This window comes from Cygnus olor, chromosome 3 (genome assembly GCF_009769625.2).
Source record: "Cygnus olor isolate bCygOlo1 chromosome 3, bCygOlo1.pri.v2, whole genome shotgun sequence".
Classification (NCBI taxonomy): Eukaryota; Metazoa; Chordata; class Aves; order Anseriformes; family Anatidae; genus Cygnus; species Cygnus olor.
In genome coordinates this window covers 90,303,610-90,330,394 of record NC_049171.1, presented here as the reverse complement: position 1 = coordinate 90,330,394, position 26,785 = coordinate 90,303,610, and the positions used below count along the sequence as shown (strand labels likewise).

Here is a 26,785-nt window from a genome sequence, read left to right as displayed (position 1 = left end):
GGAAAAAAAAAAACCAAGCAGTACTTGTAGGGATTTTTTCTTGAAAACAAGCAAAAACATGAGAAGAGTTGCTGCAGCAGCTGCACTTACACTGTAGTGCCTGTGTCTCTGTGCAGTTCCTCCCTGTTCTGCAGCCCTATAATCCACATAGAGAAATGCCTCTGCTGTTCCTCTTGCTGGCTGTACTGTTGCAGTGAGACTGGAACTGCTGCTGTTTTCAGTTTCAGACCAGCCTCCCTCTCCAAATCCTCTGACGTCAGGCAGCCTCTAAGAGATATTTATGGCATGAACAGTCTAAAAGTTTCTCTAGGTAAAGCCTAGACTTGTAAATTTTACACCTTTGGATAGAAACCCACTCCAAGGGGGGTCAGGGAGGAGATGGTGGGTAACTACAGATGTGGTTGCATAAGTCCCTGGCAAAAGGCAATCCCTGTACTTTTCTGCCCATGGTATATTATATCCACACCCAGGATGTAACTATCTGCCATGCAAGTCCCCATTTGGAAAGCAGTATTTTCCAGTCTCTCAGCTGTGCCTAAACAGTGTTCGCTTCAAGCCTGGAAAAGAGGCCTCGCTCCTAGCCCACAGCCCTCCGCTGTGTCCAGGCTTTGACTGGATTTAACTAAAAGAGGAGTGAAACAGCCCTCTCAAGCATCTTGTCCACATCCTCTTTCAGTTTTGCACTAAACCCTTTCAGCTGGAACATTTTTCCAGACATGTGGGCCAACTTCCCTCCTAACTTTAAAATACCTTCTAGAAGTGTCTCATCTCAGATAAATATCAGCTCAGAAAATTCATTTGATCTTTGATCTGTATTATTCTCTACCTATTTGCATCTCTATTTCTGTTATTTCTTTGGTACATGCCAGCTTACTGTACAGTACTATATATTTCACTGGCTGTGAAAGCCACTTGTTATGTAGAAGAGATGCTAGAGCAAAAACTGAAGCAGAAGTATTAGCATTAATGTTAAGCAGTACTTGAGGAGCAAAATGCTCTCATGGTATAATCCTGTTAAGGCAAGTGGTGACAAATTTTGACTGATAAGACCTCTTTGTTTTGCACGTAGGAGCTGAGCTTGGCTGTAAGCCTGTAAGTATCCGTAGTTCCATCTAAGAGATGAGGAAACTGGGGCTCGAAGGTGAAGTGATATATGTTGAAAGTCCTTGAGTGGTGGTTACAGACAGACCTCTTTAAGAAGTTCAAAACTTATTCAACATCTTCTGGAGGGAGAAGTCTACAAACGTGCTGCTATTATAAGCAACTGTTATTTTTTTTTATACCCCATCATTTCCATTTGTAAACAGTTAAAAGAAGTATGTGTCCCGGTACCACTTTTGGAGATGCGAGTGCTATTTCAAAATGTAAAGCCAAGGCTCTTTTCTGTGCAGCTTACTGGCAGAGTAATTTTACCATGCGGGGCTGTGGGGATTATTTTTTTCATGAGCATATGCTTTCTCTCTTCTGCTTCTCTCTTCTCATCATCATCTTTGGGCATGGGCCAGGGCTCTTTCAAATCAATAAAAATCATCTGATCAACTTCAAAAGGCTTCAAATCAAGTTTGTTCTGATAGTTTTCTGATGGCAGCTAGCCCCATACATTGCCGTATCATCACTATGACCAAAAAACCTTGAGAAAAACTCCAAAAGAAAATGGTGTCTCTCTGAAAAGATTTCCACTTTTGTACTTATGAGATAGGTCTAAGAATCTGGCAGACTCAGGAGCTAGAAAATGTTCTCAGCCCCAAAGCAGTATTCTGTTGAGCAAAGGAAGTAAAACATTTTTTGTGTAAAAGGAAAGTGCCCACTTAGAACTATGCAATCCAAACATCAAACAAGCAAGGTTACTGTCCCCTCTGGCTATTACATTTGCCACTTGTCGTCTTAAGATTAGCAAGGATAATTCAGTATGTGACTCCCTACCCTGCCATGCTGCACACTCTTCTTGAAGATCAGCCCTGGAGTTCAGACGCTGCCTGTTGGCAGCTTGTCCCATAACAATCTGCAGGAAATTCTGAAGGGCAGAACGATTCAGGGCTTCACTGTAAAATACCAGAGCTGTTCCTTGTGGGTAGTTCCACCTCTGAGCAGTTTTCACTGACTCAGCTGCTGTGGTTAATAAACTTTCAAACGCACAGTAAAGACTTCTGTTGTTAGCTGAAGATAAGATGTTTATCCATGACTCCTGCTTTCTCTGATGAATTTATAGGATTATAATACATCTACTTCGTAAAGAGTGGAAAAGGAGGAACAGTGGAAATTCTGACTATCACACAGAAGTAAACCATTAATAACTGTAGCCTGTCTTACAATGTGACCCAACTGCTACTGGGATGTCTTCATTACAAAAGACTCTGCAGCAAGACTGAAATGCCAAGAGACTGAAATGCTCTGGCTACCCATGATACAGGCAATGACAGGGAAAGCTGCCCTGCGTCCCAGTAGCACACTTCATTTCTGTCCTGAAGGGACATGCCTCTTAACACGTAGTTAGCTCAGAGATACACAAGGCAGAACATCCATCCCCACTCAGAAGTGCTACAGCATTCCAGTTACTGCAGATTAAGTCAGTATTTCCACATATCTGTTGTGTTTCTTTCCGCAAAATAAATTTTTTAAAAAGTATAGCCAGTTGTGTATGGTTGCATACTCATAACCTGTACACTGAATCACATAAGACTTCTTTTCACAAGAAGCAACAGGAGCCCTTTGCAGAACATAACACCATGATACGAAGAGCATGATGACGCCATCTGCAGACAGCATGTAATTTTATTTCATATACAGGAGAACCAGGACTTTCTCCAGTGGACTAGGAGTGTGTGTGTGCATGAGCACAATTTGCTCCATTTGAAACATGATTTATTTAAAACAGTACTTCTCCCAAAAGATTCTAGAGGTAGGCACCTTTAGAGGGTGAAAATCACCTTTGTGCACAGGACCAACAGAAACGTAAGCATTACTCAGTCCCGAAAATCAGAGAACAGAGTAGGACCCTCTGCATCACTAGCACATGACTGGCAAAACAAGAGAGCATGTGTTCCCCAGCTCCAAAACAGTTTTGTTATATATTCACAGGAGCAACCACTCTGGTTGTCACTCCCTTAGTACTGCGTAACGAAATAATAAACCAAAGGAAATGAAACCATATTCAATACCAGTCTTGCTGCCATAGTGGAACAGACCATTCAGCTCTCTAGGCCTGTACACTGCCTCAAGCAGTAGATACCTGATGATTCAGAGCATGAAGAATGGAAAACATGATACATCCAGCCAGCTGTGGACTGTGACATTACATAAGAAATGGTAGGGGGTTGGGGGGGAGAGAAGAGAGAAAATACTTTCTTTAACTCCACAGTTGATCGTTTACACCCTGAAGCATGAGGTTCATTCAGATGCTGTCTTTTCCCTTGCACTGCATTGCTATGAATGTTATTTCTGCATATATTTCAGCCTTGGCACTCAGCCAGTGGTTTTTTTTTTTTTTTTTCCAATTCACTGAAGTCAGGAAATGCAAAGTTATGGCATATGTTCAAAAGAATAGCACACACCAAAGCATGCAGAGAGCTCTATCTTTGTCCTCAGATGCACACAGCCTTGGCCGTAGCTTTTAAATCCACCCGGTGATTTTCCTTTCATTTTGCATGACAGAATCCTATCCTCTGTGTACTTTGGCGCCCAGATTTAATTCACTACTGGACTGACCAGAGTGAAACCATTTGCAGATCTCCTAGATGCCTTCACTTCTAATGCATGGAACAGCACCATGGTTTGCCAGGTGCCAGTAATCAGGTGCGAAGGGAAGCTGGTTCTGTGTAGCAGATGGGCATGTGCCAGCAAGAAGGATCATTCTAAGACACTGCCACGTCCTACGCAAGGGATTGTACTTTGTCTATTAGATAAGGGGGAAGGAGACACATTCTGGTGCTGTACTACAGCGTATGTGAGATGTTCCCTTTGTCACATGGGATCGTGCAGAGGATGGTTAAGTGTCTGAGTATCAATGCATGACACTAGACAAACAAGTATTTACAGCCAGACAGTAAAAAGACAGCACCTTTCACTCCATTTCTTCCTGTATCAAAGTCAACAAAAAGTCAGAATTGGGGGAGAATGAGGCTCACAAAACTAAAGAAGGGCTTCCAATTGGAAGTGGCGCAGTGTTAGAATAAGTCTTACAAACTAGCATCTCTGCCACACACTGCAGACTGAACTCAGAGACTGAGGGATAGACTGAGTTCCTTAAACTAAATTTAGCAACAGTCTTAACCTTGCTGTAGAGTACTCATACATGGCGGTAGGCAGAGAGAGCACATGCTGAGCACGCCCTGCCTCCGCCACTGGCAGAACAGGAGGCAGGAAAGAGAGAGCTCTGTCCCATGCCGGGAGTTGTGGCTTAGATCTGACTCCTTTGCTCCAGTCAAGGAGACCAAAGAGAATTGAGCAGGCCAGACTATTTGGACAGTTGTAAACTAGAATTGTTCTGCTGATATATAATATCAGAATTAAACATCATTTTTGTAATATATCACAGCCCAACTAGTTATTCGCAGAGCTAACTTAGATTTATTTCATTTTCCACCAAAAACTATATAGTGAATTCAGGTTAACCAGGGTCCTTTGAGAGCTTTGTGGGACAACAGTTTCTTGGCTTCTTTCTCACACATACTGGATTGAGCATGGTTGGAGAACAGATGCTTCAAAGAAGCTAGAGATATATGTGGAGGAAAAAAAAATACATACACAGAAGACATACAGACAGAAGTGGCACCAATGATACACCATGTTAACAGCAATCACCATATGTTATAAAACATCAGTGGAGTCTGGTTGGGAAGGAGAGTTAAATTATGTGGACTGTATCAAATTTAAGTGTTGACTGGCATCATCTGTTTCTTTTATTTCCTAGACATTCTCTCTTCTTGCAAAGGATTTATATTTAAAATACTCCAGGAAGCCAAGAGAGCCTATTAGACTAGCAATTATCCTGAGTCACTTCCTATAATGGTTTAAAACAACTTTTCAGAAAATCTCTTCTGTGGGGTGGATGCAAGTATATCAGTGGCTCACAGAGTCAACCAGCAAACCTGAAAGGCGTAATAAACTATAGCTAACCACATTACACTTTTAACATTGAAAGAACACTAAGGCTGGAAGAACAAATGTTGGAAAATGACAGATATCAAATTTTAAAAATCCATGTGAACTTACATGAACATTACGATAGGGATGTGTTTATCCACTACTCATGTAAAACAGCTGTGGCAGAATGTGGGATGGGACACAGCTCCCTGCATTTTAGCTCAAGACATTTAGCTCAAGACAATTCTATTTCTCCTTGCAGCCACAGCTGATGCGTGCCTGATGCATGGGATGAAAGAGTATCTACAAAATGTGAGCAGTGCAAGCAGAGTTTCTGCTGTAACTTTGGCACTTCCACACTTTCAGATGCTTTGGTTTACCAATGATTAAGCTCTTTACTGTTGTTATTTCAATATCATTTGCTAATTATAGGGGGAAAAAATCAATTCCAAAACCTTTTTTCATGTAATCCTACCAAATTTACAAGTTATCAGCATCTCTTGAAGTCACCTGAATACAGGAGTTTTGCTCTACTGCTGTTGTGTGACCATACCACTCTCCTCTTGCAGAGTTGCCATTTCAGCATGTGATACAGTCTGTCCATGACATACCTAAGTGTCTTTTGGGGCATTAAAATTTAAGAAAGTTCTTGACTTCTTCTGAAGTGTGGTACAATCTTTCAGCCACAAGCACAAAGACTTGGCACAAATATTCTAGGAACTGTAGGGACTGCTATGCTTGAGACCCAGGTTTTATCACTAGACCAGCCAAAAGTGACCTTGTGCATCCTTGGTTACCTCAGCTGCAGATGGGGGAATTAAGATAGCCTACCTACAGGATCTTAACTGATAATATCAAGAAGCATTTCATAATATTTTACAATGTAAGAAATGAAAAAAAAAAAAGAAACAGAACAAAATTAAACCATAACATTTAGGTATTCTGTCTCCTTTACACTTACTAAATACCAAAAATGAAGAAAAATTATCATGTGACATATGTATTTATTGTGAACATTATGTTTCTGTAACCTGCCCAATAATCTATGGAAATGAGTAAATTCACGGGATTAAACAGAAAGCTACTAAACTCCATTATGTTTTTCTTTTCCAGATCTTGTAACTGAATGAGTTTAAAGATAGAATACTCATCTGAAGAATCCAGTTTTGGACTAGAACTGGGGAGAGGTGACTCTATGATCGCAGCATATTCAGACTTCTGGTGAAGACAAACAGCTTTAGAAATTTATTCTAAGAGCATGCTGATTCCCCTGGGTCTTAGCATCTGTATATTTAGCCATGGTTTAAGATATTCAATATCACATAGCATCAGGTTTTTGTGTCTGAAGTAGAATGAGACACTGAACAGCTATGACTGTCCTTTGGAAAAAAGACAAGTGCTATTTCCATATTATTTTCACAAAGACTACACAGAATTGTGATTCAAATCCTGTGAGTACAAAGATTGGCAAATTAATTTTGAAACATGAAGAAAAGAGACAGCTGCTAAGAAATAACTTGCAGGCAACGACAAATACTGACTTTGCAGAAGACAATGAGAGAAAGAGTGGGTCATAGGAATGGGTCCACATCTGAGTCAACTAAACTCTTTTGTCTCATTGTCTTTAAACAGCAGACGCAGAGACCAGAACTGAGAAATTAATTTCAACTGCACAGAAGAAAATGAGGGGCTTAAAATTGTCCCTGCAGTACAAGAGGAAAAGGAAGCATCTCACTAGAGTAAGTACATTATGTAATGGAATGGTGTTGTGGGTTAACCACACGATTATTTCACACAACAAAACTTATCCAAAACTTCACTAAAACCTGAGAAGATGGAAATTCTCAAAAATAAACCAGAATACCAACTGTCATATGTCTAAGCCCATTGCTCCCCTGAATCATAGAATCATAGAATGGTTTGGGTTGGACGGGACCTTAAAGCCAGTCTAATTCCAGCCCTCTGCCATGGGCATGGACACCTCCCACCAGACCAGGTTGCCCAAAGCCCCATCCAGCCTGGCCTTGAACACCTCCAGGGATGGGGCATCCACAGCTTCTCTGGGCAACCTGTGCCAGTGCCTCACCACCCTCACAGTAAAGAATTTCCTCCTAACATGTAATCTCAATCTCCCCTCTTTTAGTTTAAAACCATTCTCCTGTGTCCTATCACTATCTGCCCATGTAAAAATGCACTCTCCATCATTTTTTTATAAGCCCCCTTCAAGTACCAAAAGGCTGCAATGAGGTCTCCCTGGAGCCTTCTCTTCTCCATGCTGAACATCCCCAGCTGTCTCAGCCTTTCTTCATGGGAGAGGTGCTCTGTCCCTCTGATCATCTTCATGGATATGCTCTAACAGGCCCACACCTTTCTTGCGCAGGGAGCCCCAGATCTGGATGTAGCACTCCAAGTGGGGCCCACCCAGAATGTGTTCCTTAGAATCCCAAAGCAGTTTGAAATGAATGAAGTCGGGATGCTCAGTATATTCTAAGACCAAGGTACAACATATTGTCAAATGTGCTACAAATTAGTCCATTTTGTTCTTATATACCCATTTATAGGAGAAGACAGGCCATTGGTGAAAGTTAGCAGTAGCGAACCATTTCAGATAGAACTTTTTTAAGCAGTGTATCAAGAATAGGCTACATATCTTTGATTTGTCTTTTCCTTTGATTATTCCAATATGGATGGAAAGGTGACAGGCTCAAACAAACAATTTTATGACTTTTTGTGTCATTTTATAAAATTCTGTGTCATAAAAAATGCTATTAGAAGACTCATGTCCTGATTAGGTGCAGAAATTATCTAAAATCTAAAAGCTTTGTTCCTGCACTTTTTTTTTTTTTCAAATGAATTTTGCAGGTATGGGAAGGTGTAAAAATTTAATTACATTTGGATCAACTTAGCCAGGACATGAAAGTGGCAGTTTGTGCAGAACATGTACATATGTTTTAGGTCTTGGAGTACTTCATTTATCTGGGTCTGTTTCTTCACCTGTAAAATGGGTATTACAGATTTGAGTGCTTGACATGGATGCTGTGAAGTTAGTATCATTCCTCTTTCTAAAGATCTGTGAGCTCTTCAGACTGGAAAAGCTGAAGAACAACAACTTATTTTTATTTAGTGCTTGCATTGCCAATACACAATTGGATGAGATGATGAAGAATAATCTTACGTGAACACTTTCCTTGCTTTATCCTCCTCTGTTGTTGGAGTACCTGATTTGACAGGGTTTCTGATAATTTGTTTCATATGGGCTAAAGACAACAACTGGGCAATTATTTCTGATGACTGTGCTTGTCTTCCTGAATATCTTGATAGCAGAAAAATTCTTTTGAATAACATAAGGAAATGGCAAAAGTTTTTCTGTGTGCATGTCATGTTGTATTAAACTAACATAAGTTATACGGAATTAGCATACAGACGAGAGAAATCACTGGTATGGAGGCAATTACAAAAGTCTCTCTATATTTTTCTTATTTGGGATGGCAAATATATTGTTTCTAAGGACAGGAAAGATACACACTCAAGAATAGTGTCAGGAAGCCCAAAGCAGTCAAATGGATGCACAAAAATAAGACATTGCTTTACAGACACTGTACTTATTTAAACATATACAAGTGCAGAAGGCGGTAGCTGTGGATCCCGCTCTTCTTTCTTAATACAATTTCCAAAATTCAGCAGTAAGTCCTTATTTTTGTTTTGGGGAGAAAAAGGCTGCTTTCTATTTGCTCTCTATTTTATTCATTTTTTATGAAAACACAAGTTGCTCGTAAGAGAAATGCTCAAAGCATGTGAGTATTCAATGGTTTATATATGAAATAATCATGCAATATAATGTTATTGATATTTAGAAACAATATTATGCAATTTCATTATAATATTATAAATTATAAGAAAAAGGATATTTTTATGACTGGTGGCAAAAGACCAAAGCTTTAAGCATGTGATCAGATAAAAATAATACCAGCTTAAACGGGTAGAAAAATGCAATGAGGGCTGAAAGGTAGTACAGGACTAGTCAGCCTGGAGAAAGAGACTGTATTTTTGTGCCAGGACTACTGAACAGTGAATCACAACTAAGAAATTATCAGCTAAGCACTGGCATGGATGCCGGCTTTGGTTGAAAAAAACAGGATGAAGACACTTTTGCTTCCTCCCCAACTCTGAAACTGATGAAAACTGCTTTATATTAAGCCCAGACACAGTAGCCCTCAGAAGCCATTCCAGAAGTGCAGGACTACTGGCATACATTAATGCGTGGAAGTGGTAGAACGGATCACAAAATGACTTCCTTCATGCAGAATAAACCCTCTGAGGATAATTAATTTATATGAGAGATTGGCCATGAGCATCCACAAACTAGGGATTGTAAAAGCAACCCAAATGCAGGAGAGTAATTAGGAATTGGTGAATTAAGTATTTTGTGAAACTTTGTACTGGCAGAATAACACAAAGCTGCTAACTGGGGCAAAGATATGTTTTTGGCAACGAATTACTTAGCCAGCTTCTTTTCTTCACATTGGTGTTACAAGTCCGATTTTGTTGATATCTGTAAACGTCTTTGAGATCTTCCAATGGAAATTACTATTCAGTTTTTAAAAAATATTATATAAAGCAAAAGTTACAGTGCCAGAATATATACAATGAATCTATGGGAAATCATCACTCTTCCATGTTTCAAGAATTGTTTGACAAGTTTTTAAATTATTTCTCTGGGAACTGGTCTGGCTTAAATGTGTTTATCCTTTGCCTTTTGTTAACTCATGTTTGCATTTACTGTCTATTAATAATAGATGAACACAACAGCCTAAGGTACTTGATTCTTTTATGAACTGTAGATAATTCCACATTTCAGTCCTACATAACATCAACAGCATAGGGAAAAATGGAATGTGGCAAGAAGCCCAGGAAAAGGCAAGTTGAGTTGGACTGGGAATTAGCTGGAAGGATAATAATCCTGCAAGCCAATATTCATTAAGTAATTTTATGTGCAGCGGAAGAAAATTACACACTTGGCACCTGGAGACTTTCAAATGTAAAGAAAATATTTCAATAACTGTACAAATTAGTTAACAATTGTAACATAAAACAATTATTTCAAAGGAGTGTTATGCCAACATGATTCAGTTCTACCCAGCACTATTCTGAAACTCCAATAAGTAATCTAAAGAATTGCTTATCAGACAGTCTAGCTGTTTTCTGAGATGTTATATAATCCTTCCCAGTATTTTTCTTTTTGCAGCCATCATTTGGGCTACTTCCAAATCACATTCACTTCAACAACATGAGATTAAGCTTCTGGAGATGCTTTAGCATACTCTAGGACCTATGTAAGGCCTGTGAGGCCTTGTATCACAACTGTAGAATAAAAATTTAAAATGTTCAATAACTAACAATAGAAGGACACTTATTAGTAGTAATTATAATAAAAGTACACCTTTAAATATACTGTTTGGAAAACAGCATACATAAACTTGATTAAATTCCTGCCTGTTCTTAAGTTATTTAAACTAAGCCAAAATAAGACTAACATATATGAAGGTAAGATGATTAATTCCTATTGCGATGGGTGATTTGCACCAAATGGTGCTTTATTGCTGCAACTTTTCTTTTAAATTATTCAATAGACACAGCAAACAATATGAGTTCCCCTAAAAGGTAAATTCCTAGTGACAATTTAGTTCCTTAACCTAGCTGTGTAACTCACCTAGAAGGAGAGTTTCTTTCTTCTTAGGTCACTCAAAATCACTCTCTTAGGTGAGACTACTGGAGTATCTCATTTGAAAAGTGACAGATCCTACTCTGTATATGTGGATTTCTGTTCAGTAGTTAAATAGCTATTATTTACCTGAAAGTAAGCAGTAGACAGGGATTTTGTTTTGTTTCTTTTCCTTTTCAAGTAATGTTTCTTTTCACATGTTTTCAGCGGATCAAACTTCACCTCTGTAAATATAAAACAAAACAAAAAAAATTGTAGGGAGTCCTTACACATCTTATTAGATTTATAAGCTTGAAAAGTGGACAAGCCTTTGGACATACAAACTCCTTACTGCCACGTCTTTTTTGTTTGTTTGTTTGTTTTGTAACTATCATTTTGTCTAATATAAACCTATTGCATCTCTTATATCCCTAGACTACCACAGACTGACATTTTTTTCATAGTTCACAAAAGAATAGCTTCTTTGGTGACAGTAACTGTTAACAATCATATCTGTTGTTATAAAAGCAAGTACCTATGGCTACTTATTTGCAATAAAAATTGTGTTCTGAAGAAATCTTGAAAGAATTTATGTACAAGTGAAACTCCTGTTTTTCACAGAGACTGTCTGGTATATGAGTTGGCCCATGTTTTCAAATATCATACTAGGACTTGATAGTTATTATAAGCAACCTTTGTATAGCTTTGGAAAAATCCGACTGGAGCGTTTTCAAACCACTGCCCTCTCCTGGGGACACAGAACAATGCAAAGTTGAGCACTACAGAGCTCCTGATCTGTCACTGTATCTATAGTATAAATATATACCTAATATACTATTAGATTAATAATAATATACCTTCATGAATGCTACTGGTATGTGTTTTTCTGTCAGAAAAAATACCTCTAAGGTCTTTAGGAACATCACTTTCTGACATTAGGATATACAGGCATTCCTGTTGCATTTATGACTCATCATTTCAGTTATAAACATCATGTGAAAGATCAAAAACAATTGTAATTTTCTTGAGAATGATTATAGTAAGATTCTGATTCTGTGAAGAAATAAGGAGACAAATGCAACATACCTGTTAACTATTAAAATGTTTACTATTTTGGATTTTAATTATTATAATTTTTTTTTTCATTTTTGGCCAATTTACGTAACTTCTGTGTTCTTCATCATACATGAAAGATGGGTAAAATACCTCTTGTGACTTCTGTTGGTAAACTCAGGGTCCTAGATTTAGCCTAGATTTGAAGAGAATTTAATTCCAAATTGACTCACTGATTTTTTACATGCTTGGGGAGTCTTAAGTGAAACCATACTAGATAATAGTCTAAATAACAACTAACTACAGGATCCATGGCCAGACACAGATGTAAGAGCGACACTGGGTAAACAAACCTTTTTTTTTTCATTTTAATGTAGTGACTCAGGCAGTAAGTCTGCCTCTTCACATTGGCGAATAACTGATGTCTGCAGTCCCTGGATACCAACCCTTACCCATTTATATTTCTCAACTGTAGACGCACAGCATCAGCATGTGACAAAATCACCCACCTTAAAAGCATCTGGCATTCGAGACTTGAATGAGCAATAGTAGTTGGCTTACTTAAACCAAAAAAAAGAACTTTGCCATAAAAAAAATATTTTTTCCTTCATTACTTGAAAATATGTAGGAAAAATAAACTAAAAATAATATAATAAAATAATAAGATAAAATAGAAATAATACAAAGTAGAAAAAGCAGCAGAAAATGAAGAAAAAGAAAAGAAAAAGAAAAAGAAAAGAAAAAGAAAAGAAAAAGAAAGAAAAGAAAAAGAAAAAGAAAAAGAAAGAAAGAAAAAAGAAAAAGAAAAAAAAAAAGAAAGGAAAAAGAAAAGGAAAAAGAAAAGGAAAAAGAAAAAAAAGAAAAGGAAAAGAAAGGAAAAAGAAAAGAAAAGAAAAGGAAAAAGAAAAGGAAAAGAAAGGAAAAGGAAAGGAAAAGGAAAGGAAAGAAAAGGAAAGGAAGGAAAAGGAAAAGGAAAGGAAAAGGAAAAGGAAAAGGAAAAGGAAAAGGAAAAAAAAAAGGAAAAAAGAAAAAGAAAAGAAAAAAAGAAAAAAAAAGAAAAGAAAAAGAAAAGAAAAAGAAAAAGAAAAAGAAAGAAAAAGAAAAGAAAAAGAAAAAAGAAAAAAAGAAATTCTGGGAATACTGTTGCAACATGCCTAAATAAAAGCTATTCTATTTGGTTTCAAACAGTTCAAGAGCACTTAGTTTTACATTGCTTTGATGTCAGTCTTCTATAAGTCATTCTGTTTGTTTGTTTCTTTTTAGTTTGGAAAACTGCTTTCTGTAGCTATTAGGATGCTGTACGAGTCAGCATGCGTAGAACCCACCTATTCACAGAATTATATGGGGGGAAACAGTATTAAAAACCAAATGCCAGGAGAACGGGCTACTTTACCAGTGCTAGCACATGAACACAGCTGCACTGACTTGTACATTGTTCTGTTCACCCCTTGTTTATATCAGGATGCAAATACATGGAAAGTTTAGTTGGAAGGTTGGTGGTGGTCTTTTAAGGTATTTAGTGGCTTGGTAATGAGGACACCGTTTTTCTCTATTTTCACTTCAGGCTCTGCTTGCACAGTTGGACACATTGCTCAATTTCTCCATGTCTTAATTTTCTCCTCTAAGAAAAAGGGATAACCAACTCTGCAGTTAAATGTGCTAATGTCAGGACTGCCTGGCTACAGCATGTCATTATTCCATGTGTATGGACAAATGAGCCTGTGTAAGTATTTAACTATGTTCGCTACGGCACCTTCTTGAGATGAATGTAACTGGGAAGTATGATTTTCCCTAGTTTTAGCCATGTCGTGTTACTCAGACTATGATGCAAACTTTTGTTTCCCTATAGAGAGTCTTCTTGTACAACTCCCTCCATCTCATTGCAGATATGAAAGCTCCTATCTGCTCATCTAATCATGTCCTGTGACATATTCTAGTCACCCTGTCCTAATCCATCTTCTCGTAAGATCAACTATTACCTTTTGGTATTTTTCTTAATTACTCACTCTCCCCCTCTCTTCACTCAGAGCATGCTTCAGTCTTTTCCATCCAAACAAACGGTCAGACCAAAAGCCCTCAAGTTGTTCAATACCTTTGTTTCCCTTTGCCTCCAAACTAATATTTCACTTTCCTGACTCCTTTCCATTTTTACATTATTTAAGACATGCCGATTATTTTACTGGCTGGAGTTCTCCTTTTTACATATATTCTAGAGCTTCCATCAATATACCTCCTTGCATCATACCCTTAATTTTCATTTAATGATAACGATGAAACTCAGAGCCAGGCCTTTACCCTTGCCCTTCAGAACTACAAAATTGAATTTTACTCCATGGTTGTAATCACCTTCCATCATGTTTTCCCCTCTGCACACACATTCAGAAAGCTATTGCAAAAATCATCCTTTCAGCTATCACGTAGTTCATGCTGCTGGTGACTGTGCATCCTCCAATAACTCTCCCTTCTTTATTACATTATTTTGCTTGTTTTTAAGGTCCTTGTCTATTCTATAACATTTTAGTCATCACAGCTTGATAGGAGAGTTCTAGCCTCTGAGTACTTTGCTAATATTTTCCACATTGTTTCCTTTTAATTCCTTCTTTTCCTGCATTGCCTCCTGTCCTAAACTGGATAGCAGAGCTGTTTGGTGCAGGTATATTTCCTCCTTCCCTCCCCTCCTTCCTTCCTTTCTTCCTTCCTTCTTCCCTCCCTTCCTTCCCTCCCTCCTTCCTTCCTTCTTTTCTCCCTTCTTTCCCTTCTTTTTCTTTCTCTTCGTTCTCTTTTTCTTTCTTTCTCTTTCTTTTCTTTTCCTTAACTTACACAGAGCCCAACAAAGCTTCTAGTCTATGACTTTGATTACTAAGTACTAGTATAAATCAATGACTGATATTATGTTTCATAATGTTCTGTTGAAGCTGATGGGACTGTAATACTCTTCAAACAAGAGCAAGATTTTAAAATGACCATAGAAGAATTTATGTGTTGAGTAGAACTGAACACAAGAATCTGCATTTCTCACCATTTTTCAGATTAAAAAACAAAACAAAACAAACACCAAACCACCCAACAACAATAACAAACCACAGCCTTTTCTACTCACTGTCACCCAGCATTTTATCTATCCCTTGGTCAGATAGATCAACAAGAGGCTATGGGAGGTTTCATGACATAATAACGGATAAAAAACCCTATAATGCTAAAGAAAGATGTGAGAGGGAGCTAGAGAAATTGTGCAGAAAACATCAGCATTGCATTCGAAGCACGTTAATGTGAGTGTCCTGCTAACACTTATGACATTGTAGTTTGCAACAAAGGATGCAGTTTACCATTTAGAAGGGAGAAAAAAAAATTGGCTTTAACAAAAAACTGCCAGTTGCAGTCAGAATCCTAAGGATGCCTTAATTTCACCATAGGATTTGGATTTATTCTAAACCAAATAAACAAACACACGTATGCATGTGTGTATGTATATATAAAGAGCTTAGGAGGATATTTTAAGATTTTTCTGTCTTGGCTGAGTCTATCAAGACATACATTTTTAGGAAACATATTAATGCATTTTGCATCAGAACAGCAGTGAAATTTTAAAGTAGTTTCCAACTCTATCTGTAACGCATAAGAAGATGTAGTCCTGTTCCTAAGAAACAGATGGGAACAGTAGCCTACAAGAAACATCCCTGCTCTTCTCAAAGGGCTGGACTATTAGAAGCTGAACAAGGCAATTTACATGGAAACATTCATTTGTTCAATACTGAACTCACAAGGAAAAAAGCAAAGGTTGTAGGGTCTGGGGACCATACCTGAAATATTGAAAATATTGTCTTTTTTTTTTTTTTTTTATTCCATTCAGATATAGGTATGTATACTTCTATATTACCACATCTCTTATAAATAAAGGTTGCACTGTTCCTGGCAGAGCTGATAGAACATATTCAACTGATATTATAGTTAAATGTAGGCCAAGTTTCAGATCTTAAATTCTGGTCACTAAAAAAAAACAAAAAAAAAACGTTTCTGGTCATGTAGAAGACACACTTTTTGCACTAATGCTTCCAGGAGCTGGATGATGAGACAAACTCACACTTTGGCAAGAGTTTTGGCCCTTCATCCATTCCAGTTGATCTATGGAAGATTTTAATGTTTTAGCTTCTAATCAGTATCTCAGCCAAACAGCATGATAATTGCCAAGAATAAGTAAAGTCCATGAAAAGTAAAACTCTGGAAAAAAAAGAAAGGACTTAAAAGTTTGGGCTATTATAAAAACTTACAAGGCTGTTTATTTGGAAGCGTGTGAAGTTGCTAGGTGACATAATGGAACACAAGCCCTTGAACTGCCAGCTCCACTGTATCCTATGGCCTGTATTATTTTTGAATCGGAAGAAAACTACAAGAACGAAAGCAGATGATTAGTTAGGATGCTACAGCTATTAATTCCGAATGCAAAGGTTGAGCTTTTTAAAACACACAATTGCCAGATCCTGTAACTCTAATCTTATACACAGTCATGTAATCATTTCAAGCCCATAGGTTGCTCGTGTTCTGTGGAGCACTTTCTCAAAAACTGTAACTGAAGAAAGGTCGACCCTTATCTCTAAGGTTTAGAATAAATGCAAATGCTGAAAATTCTTCAAGTACCAGGTGATTTCCCAGGGAAAACATAAAGCAGATTTTAAACATTCAAAGGAAATTCAGAGGAAAGCAAAGTTTTTTAGGCCTCCATCATACGATACAATTTCTAGACCAGTACACAATCTGAAATAATTAGCTGTCATTTTCAGGCTCCATTTTTCAAGACTTCCTTCAAAGCTGTAGGAAATACAAATACTGAAAACAGTTCTTTCTGTCTGGTATCAACAGGAAGATTTCCTACAACTCTTGCATCTTTGTAACCAGCTCTTTACTGTTTTCTCTAATAATAGGCACTTTTCCAAATCTTTTTTTCAGTTATGAAGTTGACTGAAGATTCCCCACAGCATAAAAATTACAACTGTCTTGCAGGTAGAGCATGGTCTTTTTTACAAGCTCCACACTATGCACTGACAATGACCTTATGCAGAAGATAGATACACATTTCTCCCAGATATGGAGATACCAGCATGATTAAGATGAACTAAAGAGGTTAACTTCCATCAAGTGGCTTGGCAGAAGGGAAAATACTTAAACTGTATTTGCCTGTTCATTCCTAGTATGCTTCTAGAAAGACATTTCAATGATCTTTAAAAAGACTTTTTGGAATAGAGGTTCTCGATTTCACATTCTGTATCAAACCTCTCCTAACGTAAGTGATCAGATAGTACTCTTTCACAACTTTATCATGCTTCCTCCAGTATTTGAAGGGACCAGTCGAGCTAAACACATCTAACTTTCTTCTGATTTCCAGTGTGTGCATTTACATTATTTCCATTTGTTCTTATGTTTATCTTAGAAGATTTTTTCTTTTCCACAGCAATTCCCCATAGTATATTTCTACACACACATAGAGCCTCTTTGCTTTTCCTTTGGCAAATAAATTGTTTATTTTTTTTGTGTGTGACAAAGATATTAAAATATTACATGTCTCCTCACAAAAGTCCACTAATAACTTTCTTACAGTCCAACAATAATCTTTTCCTTAACAAAGTATAGTAGATAAACCTTTAACTAGTTTCTCACCTATTTTATAATTCTTCCACCGATCTCCAATATTCTGCATTCAACATACCACATACCCCTCAGGAAGAAAGCACAGATAATTTTGATGCTCAGATGAATGAGGCAATTTTTGTATTGCAGAAAGATTAGTAAGCCTAGAGAGTGATAAATCTGAGGTGAGCGCTGCTGGGCTAAGAAGTCATTCTTTAAAGCAACATATTGATGAGCATAGTATTAAAGCACTGCACCATTTCTGCAGAAACAGCTTTGTAACAAAAGGGGTACTTTAAAAGAGAACTGTGAGTCCCTTCTGTTATCTTTCTGCACACTGCAGGTGGCCCAGGATTCCTTCTTCCCTTTCAGAAATTCGGCTTGTGTTTTAGGCGGGGACCCACTTGAGTCTGAGAAGGCTCATTGGCTTCTCTGTGCAACCACACCATATTCAGGGTAGTCCTATGCAAACAGAGTTGCATGTCTCTGCACTGTGCCACGGGTTCCCAGTTTACAGCTCAGACTTTGTTTCGAAGAAGGACACCTAAGCTCTTTGCAGATCAGACTTCATCTTGAAAGCAATAGAGTCTTATTCACTCGACTGCATATTTCAGCTACTGAACAGCAGCAGACAAACTGGCTTTCCACATAGCTAACTGCAGTGTTTCTATGTCCACTACCAAGTTAATTCACAACCCAGCAAAGCTGCTAAATAACACTGTTGACTGTTCCGTTTGCTGTTTTCCAAGAATGCTGCACTCTCCTTTATCCATTTAAATACTAAGTAAATAAATGCAAATCCAGTAGTTTTGGAGCAACACTGAGATGATACTCAGTATTTTCCATTATCACATTCCAATGTCCTGCATTTCCTTTGCTCTCTATTTAAACACGAGCTAACATTTTCCATTTGTTTTCATTTTTACCCTTTTGACTTTTGCGCTTGACTTAAGTTGGTGATTAGTACTTTCCCATTTCATTCCCTGAGGGTGCACTACTTATTCCTCATATGCTTTCTGAGATATTTGTTCACTTGGGACAGGAAACCTTTTCTCTAGTTTTTCTTATTTGGAATAAAAAGTTCAACATATTTTTACCATATCCGAGTTACAGAAATTTCTATTCTCTTCCACAACGAAGTTCCTGCTCTTGCACTTAATTTAGATCGGTGACTTGGAACCACTGTGATCTGACCTTTACCGCTATGTTCCCCCCCAAACAGCTCATGTGGTTCGTGTAACATTTTGGTAACGATTTAACAGAATAACCGAGCCCTCCTGTTACCTCTCCAGAAGCTAAGCTCTCACAACAGGCCTGTAACCTCTGTTTCCCTCATAGAACCTTTAGCCTAACAATTTTTCTATTGGATTATATAAATGTTGCATGTTAGTAAGTATTTTTCTCCAATTTCCTTTACAAGTGTTTATAACCATCCCTTCCCCGGGCGGTGCCAGGTGGCAGTGGGACACCTGCGGGCACAAGTGGCAGGGGCAGCTCTGACGGGAAATGGCTGCCTTGTCCGCTCTCCCCGGGGTACTGTCGCAGGCTCGGTTCTCTCACAGCCGTGACACCCCCGAGGACAGGGGCTGTGGGGAATGGCCGTTAACGGCCACGCAGGCATCACAACCCGCATGCTCGGCTCCCTCCTCCTCCAAGCTTCACGGAGCAAGTGGGCGCCCCGCCACAGCCCTCCGAGGGTGCGCGATGGCGCCCGGCGGGCACCGAGCTCCCCTCAGCGCTGCCCTCCCCGCCGGGCAGGCTGGGTAGCGTGTCGTGGTTACCGTTACTAGGTTGGCGGCGGGAAGCGATGGTGAAGGAAACCATCCGGGTGTACGCGCGGCTGAAGCCCTTAGGGAGGCGGCAGCAAGCGGGGGTACGAGGGGAGCCGGGAGCGGCGCTGCTGGGGGTGCCCGTGGCGGTGGCGGCAGAGCGAGCCCGGGACCCTCAGGCGGCCTCCGGCTGGGCTGGGGGGAGCTGAGGGGTCGGGAAGGGGGAGACAGAGCTACTGGCCTGTTCCCTGCAGCCTTGGCAAGTGAATAAATCACCAAGTACAGAAACGCTGGAATGCTTTTGTGAGGGTGGGGGGTGGGCTCCATAAGGAAATCTTTTGGTGTGTGACAGGGTTTCCGTGCTGAAACCTTGTTCTGAAGGAGGGGAATGTGTAGCACCCGGTATTTGGCTGTCGTTGCAAGGAATGATAAAAGTAATGGAAGTGTTCCTCAGAAATAGTGCATTCGCTTTTGAAACAAGCTCCGTTATAGTTCTGTCATAGTCTTTCCAGACCTATTCCTCCTTTTTTTTTTTTTTGGAGGGGTTTGCATTGGGTGCTATGCTTTGTTTGTGAATAACAGCTCTGGTATTAAAGTGGTTTATTAAACAAATTATGTAAACATGACTACATTTCTGTTTCTTAGTGTAATGTTTAGTGACAACAAACAGGTCAGTGTGTGTATGTACTTGTTGAATGGTAGCTGAAGGAGAATATATGCTCAAGTAGTAAGGACCCTTCAAGTAGGGAGAATTATTCTACTTTGCTGTATTACTTTGAAATACTGATTAACTATAGTATACCTAAAGGCTGTGCTCTTTTATTACTAAAATTACTTTGTTAATTTGTATCCATGCTTACTAGATTTATTCAGTTGATGATGATGAGAAATCTGTGTCCAGCCTGGAGATTATTGTGCCGCATGATTTAGCAGATGGGTTCGTTAATAATAAACGGGAGAACTACAAGTTCAAGTAAGTACAAGCCTTATCTCTGTGTAGAGATACAAATAGATGTATAGAATAAGATGAAAAACCTATTCCCCAAATTAAGTTTTAATTAATTTTTAATATGAAGGTATCTTTATACTTATACTGCTCCCTCAACAAGAGGAATACTACAGCGTATTATGTTTCTACACGTCTGAATGATTGTGATAATATTTGATGAGTTGTGTTTTGTTGTGGTTTTTTTCCCTATCCATTGTATGTCATTATACATTGAGTCTGATTTCAAAGATTGCGTCTTCATTTATCAGTTCTTCTATTCTTACAGCTTGTTTTGAATTTGCCTTTGAAAAGTGAGTGCGGATTGTTGTTTTCTTGTGACCTAATGAGGTTTGGCATAAGCTAGCTAAAGATGTCTTATGTTAAACACTCTGTTTAAAAAACAATGTCTCAAACATAACCAAAACAGTGTTAAAACAAACAAACAAACAAAAGCAAAAGAGATTGTTGAAAGAAACAAAACCATCACGCTAGAACTAAATATTTTTTTAGAAACTGAAAATACATACCAGTATCATCAAACAAATATATTTTTTATCTTTTTGACAGAAAGCTTAGAGGCAACATTTTAAAATCTTGCTGGTGAAGACAGCTAGATGTATAACCATTCTAATAAGTAGGTTGAGAATATCTTTTCCAAGTTAAACTTTCTTTATTTTTACAATATCAAATCAAGAAAAATTTGTTGGTTTATACTCCTAAAAAAAGAGCCACAGATAAATATCTGTAGCTCAGCCTGAGTCACTTTACATAAGCTAAAGAAATCTGTTCTGCTTGGGAAGGAGCAGCTGTCTTCTCCAACTAGAGTTATATGCAAAACTATCTTAGATTGCAGATGCCCAAGCCAGCTGTAATGAATGCTGATTTTTTCTGTCTTTATAATTTATTAATTAAGAGATGGAATTTGAGAAATACTATGACTTATTGTCCTTAAGGCAATACAAAAATGATGCTATGGATTAAGGATTTATTGGATTTTTCCTCCATAAAACTCACGCTTACATACAGTCTCTCTGTCCTGGTCAACTCAAACATTATTCTCCTTTGTTCTTACTTTCTCCTATGAAAATCAAACACCATTTTTTGAATGACTTTCTTAATTAAGGGTTAGCAGGATAGAATGTATGCCTCTGTATTTTGTGTTTGACATGTAGACGCTGCATAATCCCTTGCAGTCCATGCTTGTCTTTCTACATACCTGATATCCCTGGGACCTTCTATATACCCTGAGAAGTTCTAGATGAATATGCTGTTCCAGATAGGACAGACAACAAAGCAGGGCATGATCAATCCAGGAAGTTCCTGGAGTATGTTGACTCCTAACTTCCTAAAACTGGTTAAAGAGCCAGTGAGGGTGAGATATCTGCTGCACCTTGTAATTCAAATATAGAACTGATCATGGATGTTAAAACCTTGGCTGCAGTTGGCGATGGGATAGTGGAGACTTAGATCCTGAGAAGAGGGAGCAAGGCAAAAAGCAAGATCATAACTCTGGACTTTGTGAGAGCAAATTTTGCCTGGTCAGGGACCTGTTTGAAAGATCCACGAGGACACAGCCCTAGAGAGAAGAGAGTCCAGGAGAGGCAGCTGTTTTTCAAGGATCACCTTCTTCAGGCTCAAGAACTGTTCATCCCAATGAGCAGGAAATGAAGCAGAGGCAGCAGGGAGCCTGCATGGATGCATGCTGAAATAAGCTGAGCTGCTGGGCTCGGAGGTTTGTCATCAGGGGTACAAAGTCCAGGTGGATGCCAGTCATTAGTGGTACTAACTACTAGTTAGTAGTTAATATGGGGGTGCAATGCTACCTAAACATCTTCATTAATGACCTGGATGATGGGACCAAGTATACCTTCAGCAAATTTTGCATGCAACACAGAACTGAGGTGGGTGGCTGATGCACAACTGGTTTTGCTGCTGTTCAGAGGAACATTGAGCGCCAGAAAAATGAGCCAGTAGGAATCTCATGAAGTTCAGCAAAGGGAAATGCTGAGTCCTGCTCCTGGAGAGGAAGAACCATGTGCACCAGTACAAGCTTGGAGTTGACTGGGTGGAAGTCAGGTTGCAGAAAAGTACCTAGATTGCTGTTTCTAGTTTTGGGCCCCTGGAAAGGGACCATAGATGAGTAAGGGACCAGAGCATCTGATGTGTAACAAGAGGCTGAAATTGCTAGAAGAAAAGCTGAAGGGGATCTTATCAATCTCATCAGGGAAAGTAAAGAAGGTGGAGCTGTATGCTTCTCAGGTGGTTGCTTGGGTAAACAGGATGAGGGTTACTGGGCACAAACTGAAATACAGGAAATTCTATTCAAACATAAGAAAAAAAACCTTTTTTTTACTGTGAGGGTAATCAAATACTTCCATGACTTTGCCTGGATATGTTGTGGAGTCTCCATAAGTAGAGATAATTAAACCTGACAGGACAGAATCCTGCTCTAGTTGACCCTCCTTTGAGCATGGGAATTGTAGATGATGATCCCTTCTGACCTCAAATAGTCTATGATTCCGTAAGACAACTACAGATATTTTGTATAGGAATTGGAGGAATTAAAAAAAAAAAGTTAAATATTTCCTTGTGATGATTACAGTAAGTATGCAACAGAAAGAAGGAACTAGTTATGAGAAAATGGGGGCCTGGCTATGCTGGTGGGACACTGTATTTAGTTATAGTGTAATCTATTTATCCAGGTTTCAGTGTGGTGCCAGTTACAAACACTGATTCTCTTGATAGATCGAAAATACGGATTATTTTTTTCTAAGCCACATCATTTCATCAGAGGATTTTATTGTGTAGATCTTGTCAATGCACCACTGTGTACAGCCTATTTATATACAATAGCACAACAGCATGCTGTGGGTAAGACTACAGGGAAAACATTGTCCTAAGTTATGTAAGCCTAATGATGTAAACATTGACTATTACAAACACAAACAAAAATGTATGAATCAAGCAGTGTTTTAAGATTCTGAGCAATTATTATTTGCTTAATATTTTCAGATTTGAGAAAATTTTTGATCAAGAGGCAAAACAAGATGTGGTTTTTGACAGCATTGCCAAACCAGTGGCAGAATGGTATGTTGTTCTTGCGAGTAATCGGGGTAACACAGGGTCAAAAATAGCTTTCACTGTATTACTTGGAGGAGAGCTGGCAAGTGTTTGACCCACTGTTGTAAAAGCGTATTGACGTTTTAATTTTTCTAAATACTGACATATCTGAATCTGTGAGGTTCTGTGTGGTAATATTCCATCATAAAATCCTGCTGTTGCCTCTTGTTTCATAGACATAGAAATCCATGACTCATTAGTTTTTTCTTTATGATACAAGCTCACAGTATTGTGTTAGAAAAGTATTTTCAGTATAGTTCCATGAGTCACAGAATGGTTAGTGTTGTATAAAGGGATGCCTGGAGGACATTTGGTCCAACTCCCAAAAGGGATAAGCCTAACAAAAATCTTCTCTCCCTGTTTCATTGACTAGATACCCCTGAGAACCAGCATCTGTGGCTATATTCTGAATTTTTGCTCATTATTACTGTCTTAATGTATAAGACGGTGATTTTTGCAGTATGTTTTTTTTTTCTACTACATATAGTAATCAAATGATTCTTGTTTCAGAGTTTGGAAAGGCAAGTGTTTAAGACTGATGTAGAAGGCTTGTTTGCTCATTGTGTGGATTGAATGTCACTCTCAAGCAGGTGGATTTTCTAATATTCCACTCTCTGTGTTCAGCTTATGCCCGTATTGCTGAAGTCAGTACTAGTTTTCTGCTGCAGGAAAACAGATATCATCAATTTGATACTTTAGTCTTTCTCATATTGTTCCTTGGGTGTAAAAGCATGCTTAACTCTTTATAATTCTGTTTTCCTGATTTTTCAAAATGTTCGTTTTTCCATCAATTTTCTTCTTAAAAGTCCCGCACAAAACAGGAAGGAAATTGACAATGAAAGTGAGCAGCCAATGAAATTTAATCTTCATGAGAATAAGATAAATGCACTTTATTTTCTTCTATTCTTTGTTGGAAAATGGATTTCTTTGCATACCTGACTATACCATGTATAGCTTTTGGTTAACTCATTTACTTAGAATATTTATGGTTTTAACGATGACTGCAGGTAAAAACTTACATATCTTATATAATTGTGCTTGGAAAGAGAGGGGTTAAAACTCCTTGTTGCACACTACAGATTGAATTATCCTCATTAAAACTTGTAGTATCAAAGCTAACTAGCAACAGAGAGACTGATTTTTTTTTTTCCTTTGGAGTGGAAAGAAAATATTCACTAGAATATGGAAGAGTTTTTCCAGTTGTAATTTACCTATTTAGAGCTCCAACAAACATGAATTTGTAGTGTTTTCCTTTATTTCAGTGTTGACAGATATGAGATTTCTATACATCTATTTGATCCATTATGTAGACTTTAATTTTGTTTTTTTTGTAGATTCTAAATACTTAAATGCTATTGAAATTATTCATGTTTAGGCATACAATTATGTCCAAATGGCTGTCTTTATCTTTAATGCTAAAGTTGATTACACATTCTTAACTGAATCAAGAAGATGTTGAGACCTCTGAAGGTTAAGGTGTTAAGGCTTATATTCAAAATAATGTGTTTGTTGTTACTGATTGATAATGCTGAAGGAAAATGTTGCTTGTGTTTTTAGATTATACCTGAAGTATATTCCTGTTTCTCATCCTTTTCCTTCTTTTTTCACCTTTATGTAGGCAAAAATATGTATTTGGATATGTAATTGTAGTCATGAAGTTCCTTGATTAACGGAGTCCATAATTTTTTGCTGAAATATATTTTACTCTATAGTTAATGACTCAATTTTCCTTTCCATTGTGAGACAATAAGAATCATACTGTTACTTAGATAGACCACAGAATTTTGTAACAAAATTGTCATTCTTACTTATTTCTTTCTAAGACGTTCTCTTCCAGGGAAAAAACTGTTGAAAATGCATTCATTTTGGATGTTGGAGTTACTTTAAGTGAATACTTTTTGTCTGTGTATTGCCAGGGAAAAGTAGCAGGAAAGTATCAATGAAATAGTTCAGTGACATTTTGAGGCTCTTCGCCGTGAATGCTTGCAGTGATGAGAGAACTCATTTACACACTTGAATGCTCAGAAAAGAAATCTTGGGCATGGTTTAAACTAGAAACAGCAATGCAGTGTTCAGGACTCTAAAATCTTTCTAGTTTGTTCTTGGATGGATGAAAATTGGATGCAACTTTTTTTTTCTTTCCCCTCCCTTTTAAATTTGCTTTCTTTGATGTTGGGCCACTACTTTTCTCTCTAAATCCAGTTACATTGTCATCCTGCCTGTGGTTTCACAGAGGCACCAGACATTAGTTCATTTAATTTACTTCTTCAGTCAAAAGTAGCAGTCTCTGTAAACCATTATAAGCATGTGATTTGCTTTATTTTTTTTATTATTATTATTCTATTTTGCTAACGCTTGAGTCATCTCTTATTTGGTTTCTTTTTTTTCCCTTCCTGTTCTTTCCTTTTCATTTTAAACTTATATTCTTTATTTTTTTTTTTTTTGAGCAGAGCCAACTTTAAGAGGAAGCACTAGCTCTTTGACTTTCTCAAAAGATGAGGAAATAAATAACATCCTTTTATAGTTTGCTAACAGTTAAGCATTGCTCTAGTTCAACAACAGAACCAAGTTTCTCATAGTGCTTCAAATATCAGTGTGATGATGATGAATACAATCAAATTATGTGGAAAATCGTAGTGCTTTTCAATTAGTTTTGTTTTCAGTTCTGATATGGCTGATAATTTGTGTTGGCGTACTAAAGAATAATATTGAAATGTTTCTTTTCAGACATAATCATGGAAATTAGAGACAGTCAAACTATTTCTAGCCTAATAGTAGTCACCTATGTTTTTTAAAAAAAATCTTATAGCTTCCATGATAATGTTCTTGTTGCTGCACATTTAAGTTTCTTCTGGTGTTCTATATTTATTTTAAGAACTGCTGATTGTATATGCAACCTACTGCCCTTTACTGTTTTTTCCTTCTGCTGCTTATTCATACAGAAAATGCAGTAAAAATGTAATGGTTTTTTATGCAAAATAATGTTGACTATACTTTGTAATGCATTTCTTAGCAGTTTTTAGAAAATACTTTACCAGTAATTTAAAATGTTTGGAAAACATTTGAATTGCTAGATTGTCTTGAAATGCAAAGCCACAGAGTATAAACTAAACATTCCACCAGGACATTACTAGCTATACTAAGTATGCTTATAGAAATTCTCCTTTGCTTTTCTGTTACTATAATTTTCCTTTCTTTGTGTGTAAGTCTGTGAATAAAATAATATAACAAAAGTATTTGGACTTGCTGTCATTTTTTTCCGTCCTCTCTCTAACACCTCAGGGATTTATGTTTAGCTAGGTAATCAAGGAAAATAATCTCTGCAAGTTTCTTCAAATTAATGGAACTTCAGTCAGTAAAAAGGATGCTAATTTTCTCTCAAACTCTACGTTCCTTTTGACTGTCTAATTCAGACTAATTTAGACTAATGCTGAATTTGCTTTACTTTCA

The 26,785-nt window shown here is 37.8% G+C and overlaps 2 protein-coding genes across 8 annotated transcripts in view; one reads left to right on the top strand and one right to left on the bottom strand.

The window, feature by feature from the left end:
- DAAM2 (dishevelled associated activator of morphogenesis 2) overlaps positions 1-10,987 on the bottom strand; it is a 208,752-nt gene extending 197,765 nt beyond the window's left edge. For 3 of the 5 annotated variants that reach the window (XM_040554419.1, XM_040554427.1, XM_040554430.1), the window contains exon 1: positions 91-236. The gene's annotated coding sequence lies outside the window, so the exon portion shown is untranslated. Of the gene's footprint in view, positions 1-90; positions 237-10,933 lie in introns of those variants that run through there. The other 2 variants (XM_040554425.1, XM_040554421.1) reach the window with 2 other exon arrangements.
- A 6,335-nt stretch (positions 10,988-17,322) lies between these two features.
- KIF6 (kinesin family member 6) overlaps positions 17,323-26,785 on the top strand; it is a 172,224-nt gene continuing 162,761 nt past the window's right edge. Inside the window, exons 1-3 of one of the 3 annotated variants that reach the window (XM_040552993.1) lie at positions 17,323-19,331; positions 20,091-20,200; positions 23,228-23,302. In XM_040552993.1, the coding sequence (XP_040408927.1) occupies positions 19,266-19,331; positions 20,091-20,200; positions 23,228-23,302 (251 nt within the window). In that variant the 5' untranslated portion in view covers positions 17,323-19,265. The remainder of the gene's footprint in view (positions 19,332-20,090; positions 20,201-23,227; positions 23,303-26,785) is intronic. The other 2 variants (XM_040552994.1, XM_040552992.1) reach the window with 2 other exon arrangements.